We start from the raw sequence: 10,000 nt of genomic DNA, 5'->3' as shown, positions 1-10,000 counted from the left end.
TTATGGTAAAAGTAGTGTATATCATGTGGGACTTGTAAGGTAACAACTAATGACAGCTTAGTTATAGAAACAGTTATGACTATTTAACGGTTTTTGAGTACTTTGGAAATCCCTGAAAAATAAGTTTAGATATCCGGAAATCCCCGTATTTTTTCCTTTTTTTTGGGGGGGGGGGGGGATTTCGGAAATCCCAGAAATCTCGTACGCTATTTTGGGTGAAATGCCCCTCGATAATATTACTGATGATGATGATAATGATAATAATAATGATGATAATGAAATTTATAATTGTAATGACTGATGATGTCTATGAAAATGGTATTAATAATAATGATGTTTATAATGGTGACGATAATTATGACAGTAATACTAATGATGATAGTAATGGTAATGCTAGGAACAATAATAATGATAATAATAAAAACAATAATGATTATAACGATAATGAAATTAATCATCGTAATGACTGATAATGATGATGAGAATAGTAATAATAATGATAATGATGGTACTGATGATAATGATAGAAATTATACTAATCACCATTATAATGATAGTACTAATGATGATAATAATAACAAGGACGATGATAATAATGATGATAACAGTAATAATAGTACTGATGATAATATTAAAGATAATGATGATAATAATGATACTAGTAACAATAGTAGTAGTAGTAAACATACTCATAAGGATAATTGTAATAATGGTGTTAACAATAATAATTATAATGCTAATGATATCAATAATGCTAATGATCATTACTAGTATTATTGCTATTATCAGTACTATCTTTATTATCAATAATGATATTTCTATTATTGCCAATGATAATATTACTGGTATTGTCAACGAAGATGATAATAATAATAATAATGATATTATTATAATTATATTACTACCATTGTTATCTAAATAATTAGTTTTTTTTATTATCACCATTGTCATTAATGTTATGATAATTTTCCACTGTCAACATCATCATCGTCGTCATCATCATCATCCTCAATATTTTATCATTATTGCTATTATCATGTTTTATTACTATTATTATCATTATCATTGTTATTATTGTCATTATTATAATTTGATTACCATAATCATTACTATTACTATTGTTATCATTATCAGAATTGTCATTATCATTATTATTACTTTTGTTATCATCATCGCTATTGTTATTGTTGTCATTGTTATTATTATTATTATTGTTATTATTAGCAGTAGTACTAGTAGTAGTAGTAGTAGTTTTATTATTATCATAGTTATCATTATTATCATAGTTATCATTATTATCATTATCATTATGATTATTGTTATTTTCATTGTTATCGTTATTTATATTGTTGATGTATGTGCTGTGTTGAAATACAACAACATGTAACACACTGGTATGTTGTTGTATGTCTATCATTATCTTTATTATCATATAATTATCATAATAGCATTATTATTATCATATCATTATCATTACTAATCTACTATTATCATTCCTACTACTGTCAAATCACAATTATAAAAGAATAATAAGAACGGTATTAATATCACGAAATTATGATATTAATAATTATGAAAATTCTCGATGGTTTCCCTTTCATGCGATTCAAAATTCGCGCCACGAACCGAACAGTTATCCTCACCCCAAACTTTCCCCTTTTTATCCTCATCCTATTCCCTATTTTCTCTTAAATTCCCCACCCTGAAAATCGTGCAAATTCAAATAAAACGTATCAAAAGATCCTTCAAAAAGATGAAAGAATATTATGAGATGTTCCCCGAGACTTGAGACTTTCTCGCCTTGAAACCAGCTGTTCGGAGGAAAGGAAACTCGTCTCTTGCACATTTCCTCCCTTTTCCAGCGGAGGGAATTCGCCACGATGTCGCCATGGCCCCAGAGAACCCAAGGAACATGAGATGAATGCGGTGCCGGGACGAAATGTGGAGTGATTAAGCCGTAAAGAGCGGAAAAGAGGGAAAATCTGTCGAGCCGTGTTGGTGTGTGTGTGTTTCAGGACTTGACACGAGCTTCTTCGTATTATATATCGGATTTTTCGGCTTTCTTTTTCGTTTTTTTCGTTTGTGTTTTTTCTCTCTCCCTCTCTCTCCTTGTTTCCTTCCTGTTTTTGGCGGATTCGTACATATCATATCACCGAGAGGAACACTTACTTGAGAAAAGGTCAAGGAATTCCACATTGTATAAGAATTTACCTTTAGACCTTTTTTTTTCCTTTACCCCTTTCAACATTTTTTAAAAAGTGTAAATTGATCATTGAGAGAAACCGCTCACTAAGAAACGAGGGGAGAAAAAACAATCGCGTCTTACCATGGCGGACAGACTTGGCTTAGATGGCAAAGTGAAGGATATGGAATTGGGAGAGACGTTTAGCAAGAATTACAAGGAAGGCGCTTTCCATACTCTGCGGTGTAAGTATTGAACGGCGTAAACCTTCTTTTTCGTAGATCTGAATGTGAAATCTTTGGTTAAAATCTTTACGGTATGGACGCACGAAGTTGGGGCTTATTAGAGGTGATGTTTTTGTAGGGGGAAGAATGTTGTGGTTGTCGGTATATAGATAATCTGCAGGCACAAACTGTAATGCCACAAATAAAGGAAATAAAATTGCGGTAAGTGGCGCTTACAGTCCAAATCCGTTGTGCCTGCATTTTAGCCCAGTCTTGCCTAGATGAAGATGACGTTTGCCGTTGGGTGTTGGGGGCGGACTTCTCATCGGCCCTTTCCTTATGCCCAGTTCTATAATCTTTGTTGATTTAATTTTGCTACATATTGGAGACACTCTCTGGCAAGTTGCATCCATACTGTAAAGAATTACTGAATTTTTGTCAGTTTTTTCTTACATTTTTTTTTTTTTTTTTAATGGATCAGAACAAAATTTGGTTTATGCTTTTGGTAATCCTAGTAAAGGCTATAAATGAGCGTTATTCTTAATATTATTGGCTATGTGCAGTCTGTATCCACTTGAAACTTGATACGACCTGTGATGGTAGACCAGCTGTCATGAAGTAGCTTCAAGTGATCACCACAGCCTATACACTTTGCACTCCGGTAAAGAACATCCGATCCCCATCATATCTATTTAGATAAGACGGCTTTGATTAGTCCTTTATATGAAAGTAGATGACCAAGGAGATCTACAAGGCAGAGGTTCATTAACATCTGCCTGAATGCTAACACTTGCGGAGGCTGTGCTATTGGTGTGAGACAGCGGTAGACAGTGTGTTTCTTCTAGACATTTACCCATAAGAGATAATGCAGAACGCTCATTAACTGTCCTGACTTAGAATCCAGCCAGAATGTGGCTTCACATCTGACCTCCAGAATCTTATCATGTTACCAAGCCCAGCGGATGTGCTCAGTGAGACAGATGAGCCCTTAAAATACATGATTATAAATAATATTTCATTGAACTTTCGCATCCAGGGCAATGTTAATTTCTACTATTATTGTGAGTGAACATTAATCTCACTTTGTTATTGTTATACTTTTCTTCCTTCTCTCTCTCTCTCTCTCTCTTATGAATATTTACTTATGAGGGAAAGAGGTATTCCTTCATTTCTTATCCAATATACTCTTTGGTGAATGTACTATTTGATTAATCTTTGCTGTACAAATGCACAAAGCTAGGGCATATTGAGGATGCTTAAAGATCTGAATTCTGAATATTGTAAGATTTATAAATTTTGGACCAATTCATGCATCATCTGAACCATTTTTAAGAAATTAATGATTTGCTTGAAATGATATAAAAAATCAAAGCATTGTAATTAATAGAACTTGCACTGGTTCTTTATTTAAACATAGATCACCGGGGATATTTATAAGTTCTATCTTCGTCAGAAATGTATGTACTAGAGATTTATTAATCAGGCATTTACACTTCATTTTCTGCAGGTTCCTGTTGGTTTAGACACTTTTCAACAGGACTCTGGACTCTTACAAATGTCTAAACTTGTTAAAATAAAATAGAGAAGTGGGAGCATTAATTCCGAATGTCTTTGATATTGACAGTGATGCTTTAGTCTTTGGAGGTACTATTAGTTATTACAGGTAGTCTTTATATACAAACTTTCTTTGTAATTTTTGAAGGAAAACACTTGCTTACTGAAAAGGCTAATTTATAGCAATCTTTATAACTGTTTGTGTATTATTATTCATATTACTTTTGTCATTTATTTATTGTTTAGATTTCCTTTTTGGTGTAAAAATAGCAGCCTATCAGCTAAAACTTCATCTTGGGGAAAAGGAAATTATGGGGAACTAAATATGGCTAGTAGAGGTCAATTGATGACTTTAACTTACAGATTTAGTAGCCAGAATTTGAGTTACTATTGTACAGTCTCTACAGAAGAAGCTCTTTAGTCTCATTAATCTCTTGGGATCAAGATAGTGTATTTGGGGCGAAGGAGATTTGGAGTCCGTTCTAGGCGAGTCCATTCTTGAGGTTCATAATTTAGGGAAAGTGAAAAGAAAAAGTTGCATGAATAACTACATTTCTTTGTGGAGGGAATGGATTGGTTTAAAAGAAAGGTCCAAACAACAAGAAGAATCAGAGAGTTTAGATATGTGTATATTCATAGAGATGAACAAAACACAACCAAAAACCTTTTAGGCATTATTAACAGGTCTTGCTTTAGCTAAACCAGACAGAAATTATTATTTCTTGCTCTCCCTATTACAGATGACTTCAAACCAGCCAGCGTGGACAAGCAGAAGATGGGCACGGTGGAGGTGGAAGGCAACCACCAGGTGACGGTGACAGTGCCACATGTCGAAGGAGCCGGCACTGCGCAAACGGTCTTCAAAGGAAATCACAAACCAGTAGCCAAGGAGTGCATCCTCATAATTGACCACACAACAGGCGAAATCGTCCTTGAGCGCATATCACAAGCCATTATTGTTAAAACTACCAGGTATTTATATGTATTTTTTAGGTACTTAAAATATGTGCACGTATATATATTTATACCCAAGTTTTTTTTGTTTTTTTTCCTTTTGCATAAATGCCTTGCATATTGCAAATTGGATTTCAGTTATTGATATATGGAAATATTAGAAGGATAGAATGTCAGGGTTCAGATAGGAGATTGGTTATCAGTCAGAAAAGAAATGTGATTAAATTTTAATAGTTTAAGCTATTGGATCCAGATGTATCACTACCATCATGTGGCCCAAAATACAGGCATTAAGCTTACTTCAGTGGGTGTGGGGCTTGTAGGCTGGGCACATATGACGTGATGGTATTGTCATCCAGATCGTAGGGGTTAATTTAATATGCTTTAGTCAAAGAAAAATTATCCTTATTGCACCCATAAATAAATTCAGATCCCTAATATTCCCTTTCAACTCCTTTGTTCATTTCAGGCCAGAAGGCAGCAGCCGTTTGCCCACGCAGCGCCCCCCAACGCCCCTCGACCCTTCCAGAAAAAGCTCACCTCCTCAGAAGTGCTCTCCCTCCCATCCCCCCTCACGAGGCTCATCCAACTCACTGCCATACTCGCGGCCGTCACCCTCGCATGCCAAGCTCTCTCCACCCTCCAAATCATCACCGCACGCAAGGTCCCCCATCCCCAGCAAAAGCCCCAACAATAACCACTGCACAGCTCCTGGCTCCATGCCCATGTTGGGCTTCGACGATAATATTCCAGAGAATAAGGTTGGTTTTTGTTTACTTGTGGCCTTTGATGATAAGGATTATATTTTGTAATATTTTGAAGAGCAGATTATTAGTTCTCTTTGGGCATTTCATCATATGGTTTAATTTATTTTATTTTATTTTTTTATTTTTTTATATATTATTTTTTGTATCATCATCATCATCATTATTGTTAGTATTATTATTGTTTTTATTGTTATTACTATTATTACTGTTTTATTTTATTTTTCATTTTTCATTTTATCTTTTGTTCAGGATTTGAATTTTGACATTGCTTATGAAAGCATAAGGAAATTAAACTAACTATTTTTGTTTTCTTTTTCTTTTTTTGGTATTTGACTTATTTTATGTCAGTCTAGATAATAATGATATTTTATGACAGTATATATATTCTATATTCATTTGGGAATTTAGGTGTCTTTGATTCATACTTGCTATGAAGTTTTGATTAGTGGTTATAAAACAATACAACAGTGAACACTGCATTTTCCTGGTGGTTTTGGGTTAATAGAGAGGTAAGAGAAATTTAGATTTCAATTAGTTAGAGCATGCAAATTTTTTTCTGGGGTCTTCCCTTATGGACAGAACAATAAGATTTGAATTATAGAAACAAGAAGAAACACATACTTATAATTTACTACAATCTGGCTTAGAGTACACAAGAAGCGATGTACATCATTATCACTCCAAGAGAGAAGTAATCACAGACCACAAAGGTGTGCCAATGTTCTCACCACCACTTATAGTTTGAAATATATATAAGATATTGGAAATCTTATATTCATTTTGTAGTCTCATAGAGCATGTTTTCCAGAAGGGGTGGGGTGCGGGGGTTGGAGGTTAAGGTACATAGTATCTCTGTCACTGATATTTGTTAACCGAGTATGATATTTAGGACACATTCATAAATCTTAACCCACGGTTGCCGGGAAAATGTTGTATTAATGGTAGTATTGTTTTCTGAAATGTCTCAATGCATAGAAGGTGCTACAAATGATTAGCCCTTAAGGAATTAATTACTAGACATTGTGACTTCACTTTCTTTGACCTTTCCTTGAATTTGTGGAAAAATCAAGGAAATTGGTAAACAGGTGTGTTAGGTAGTACTTGTAATTAGCTCATTGGCAAATTATTACTTGTAGAGCCATCTATGTGTAGAGATAATTAATAGATTAAACTCACAGCATGCATATATGCTACCCCTGACAATATAAGGTAAAAAAGCTTTGCTGATATATGAAAACTTTAATAGTATGAGTTTAACTGTTCTTAAAGTTTTATTAATGTCTGTTCTTTGTCTTTCAGTCTTACTTTTATTTTCCCGTAATCTTCCTCACCTTACTATCTTTTTTGTCTTTATTTAGTTATTCTTTATATTCAAATGAACTGATTTATTAATTGATGTTGTTCTTTTTCCTTTTTTTTAAGTCCATACAGAGAAATTCAACATCTGATGTAAGTAGTGTGTGTAAAGGTTATTGATATAGAAACAGAAATGTTGCTGAACATCATGTTAGACATTTCTCAGTATATTCCTGTATTCTTTAATGCCTTCTTTTTTGTCTCATTTTAATCCTTATGCCATCGTCCTCTCTTCCTTCCCCTACTTCTACTTTTCTGCCTCCGTTTCCTTTTCCTCTTCACTATTTTCTCTGCTCTTCTACCCTCTCTTCTCCTCTTCTCTTCTTATGTACTCTCCTTTTCTTTTCCTGCCCTCTGTATCTTCATTTTCTCCCCCTTTCTTCCCTCATTTCCTTTCCATCCCTTAGTCCCTCTCTGTCCTCTTCCTCCTTCCTTCTTCTTTTTACCCTCTGCCACCTCCCTTTCCTCTTTATCCCTCTCATTTTATCATCTTTATCTGTTTCTTCCTTCCTTCCCTCTTCCACCTTCCTTCCCACTCCATCCCTCTCCTTTCTCTTCCCCATTCTTTTCCAGACACACACAAAGCATATGCACCCCCTTCACACATCCTGACATTTTCTCTCCTATCCTTGCAGACTGGGTCCATGATGAGCGATTCATCCAGCGACTCAGACAGCAATAGCAGCTCATCGTCCTCCGGCGACTCCGATTCTGACTCAGAGCCCGAGCAGGACAACAGAGGCAAGAAAGCCAATGGATATGGTAAGCAGAAGGAGCAAGACAAGGGGAAGGGGGCATGTCCTTTGGGGTGCCTGTTCCTTGGTTCTTTTCTTCTTCTAATGTTTCTTGCTTTTTCTTTTTTACCCTTATTTCTCTTTGTTTCATTGTTTCTCCTCTCTACTCTCTTCTCCTCTACTCTACTTTTGTTTGTTTATGTACTTGCAATAGTTTCATTGTTATGAGATTTGTCAAGTGAACCTTCTGTTTATTTTTTCTTGTATATGATTTTTTTTTTTTTTTTTTTTTCACAAATGCTGATATATGTATAAAAAAAAAAAAAAAAATTGCAGTTGATTTTATCAGTGTATGTACATAGATTGATATATTTTTACTCATTTTCAGTAAAGAGAGAGACTGTTTTCTAATTGTTGTTTGTTTATGCTAAGAAATTGAACTGATTTTCTGTTTTAGGTGCTGGATGTGGAACTATACCAAATGGATCAAACTGTCTCATGAACGACCTAGAATTATCATCAGTGTCTGAAGACAGTGACTAGTGTTAGTGCAAAGAGGTTGTAACAAAATGGTACTTTCAGTGGAACTTTTGAAGCTTGTAAAGAAAAATATAATTTTTATTTTATTTATTTATTTATTTGTTTCAACTTGACCAGAAAGACGGACTGGTAGAGATTACAGCAGATTTTTTTTTCTTTTTTTTTTCTTTATATATAATTTTTTGTGAGTTCTAGCCAGTGCAACCTGGCCTTGAGACAAACACAACTGTTGCATAAGAAGTCATCAGTATAACAGCGATAGACGATGCTCATTATATTTATCTTGGATAAAGTAATTGAGTTATGATGATATCATTATTATTGTTGTTATATCATTTTATTACCCTTTTTTCTCTTGTTTTTCCTCTTTTATTACAATTTATTTAACCCTAAAAAACTTAAACAGTCAACATTTTACAGGGAAGACACTGAAAGTCTATTTTCGAGGTGTGCCAAGGCACGTGAAGCCTGATTTTATGTGTTATATTTACTTAATATTTAAGTTATAGTACAGATGACCCTGATATCAATGGATTATACATATCTGAACGACTTAATAAACACTTAAACGTACTGAGCAGAAAGCATAATAGTATTTTCTGTAGGAGGGCTTTCGAGATTGTGGGAGGTGAAGCATGTATTCCTAGTCCTGTTGTGTGCCTGTGTTTTGTACGAGGCAGTGATGTCTTTTTGATATCAATTACAAGGTTGGACTTCAAGTGGAAAACAAAAATAAAAATATGTTAAAGTGTATGATAAAATCTTTATAAATTTGTCAAAGGCAATTCAGTATTTGTTAGTGAGAAAACCCTTTTTTTTCCATTTTTTTGGCTTTTGGCCATAGATAAATGTTCCTCTTTTCAAATTACTTTATTATAATGTATGATATTTTATGAATTTCTGTTGCCTACTATCAGTTTAGATTTTTATTTTTGTGGTTGTGCTACATATTAAAAATTGTGTAGAGCATATCCCAAGCTGCCTTCACTGGACATTTCAGTAAAGATATAATAATCACTTTTGTTTTAATAGATTTTTTATGAAATTCCTACTCAATCATATCCCTACAGCAGGGTTTCTTACCATGTGGTCCATGGATGAGGATTAGGTAAAAAGTAACTCTGTGTGTGTGTGTGTGTGTGTGTGTGTGTGTGTGTGTGTGTGTGTGTGTGTGTGTGTGTGTGTGTGTGTGTGTGTGTGTGTGTGTGTGTGTGTCTGTGTGTCTGTCTGTGTCTGTCTGTGTCTGTCTGTCTCTGTGTCTGTCTGTCTCTGTGTCTGTCTGTCTCTGTGTCTGTCTGTCTGTCTCTGTGTCTGTCTGTCTCTCTGTCTGTGTGTCTGTCTCTCTGTCTGTGTGTCTGTCTCTGTCTCTCTGTCTGTCTGTCTCTGTCTGTCTGTCTGTCTGTCTGTCTCTGTCTCTCTGTCTGTCTCTGTCTCTCTGTCTGTCTCTGTCTCTCTGTCTCTCTGTCTGTCTCTGTCTCTCTGTCTGTCTCTGTCTCTCTGTCTGTCTGTCTGTCTGTCTGTCTGTCTCTGTCTCTTTGTCTGTCTGTCTGTGTTTGTATGACTGACTGTGTGTTTTTAATTGATTGCTTAAAAGTTTCATGATACTTTGTGTTTCTCATATATGTATTAAATAAATAAAGTATTTTATATATATTTCATGCAAAGTTGTATTTATGCGAATATTTCTGG

The 10,000-nt window shown here is 34.7% G+C and overlaps 1 protein-coding gene across 2 annotated transcripts; it reads left to right on the top strand.

Annotated features, from left to right (window-relative positions):
- Window positions 1-1,780: 1,780 nt before the first annotated feature.
- On the top strand, window positions 1,781-9,328 carry LOC113823831 (ELL-associated factor 1). 2 transcript variants are annotated; one of them, XM_027376520.2, is made up of 5 exons: window positions 1,781-2,427; window positions 4,701-4,932; window positions 5,384-5,675; window positions 7,673-7,799; window positions 8,229-9,328. In XM_027376520.2, the coding sequence occupies exons 1-5, from the start codon at window positions 2,328-2,330 to the stop codon at window positions 8,312-8,314; spliced, it is 837 nt and encodes a 278-aa protein (XP_027232321.1). In that variant the 5' UTR covers window positions 1,781-2,327; the 3' UTR covers window positions 8,315-9,328. The 2 variants fall into 2 exon arrangements, with proteins under 2 accessions (XP_027232321.1, XP_027232323.1); XM_027376522.2 differs by having other exon boundaries at window positions 1,790-2,427; window positions 7,673-7,778.
- The last annotated feature ends 672 nt before the right edge of the window (window positions 9,329-10,000 follow it).

Source organism: Penaeus vannamei, chromosome 6 (assembly GCF_042767895.1).
Source record: "Penaeus vannamei isolate JL-2024 chromosome 6, ASM4276789v1, whole genome shotgun sequence".
In the NCBI taxonomy this organism is placed as follows: Eukaryota; Metazoa; Arthropoda; class Malacostraca; order Decapoda; family Penaeidae; genus Penaeus; species Penaeus vannamei.
This window is presented reverse-complemented; position numbering and strand designations above follow the sequence as displayed.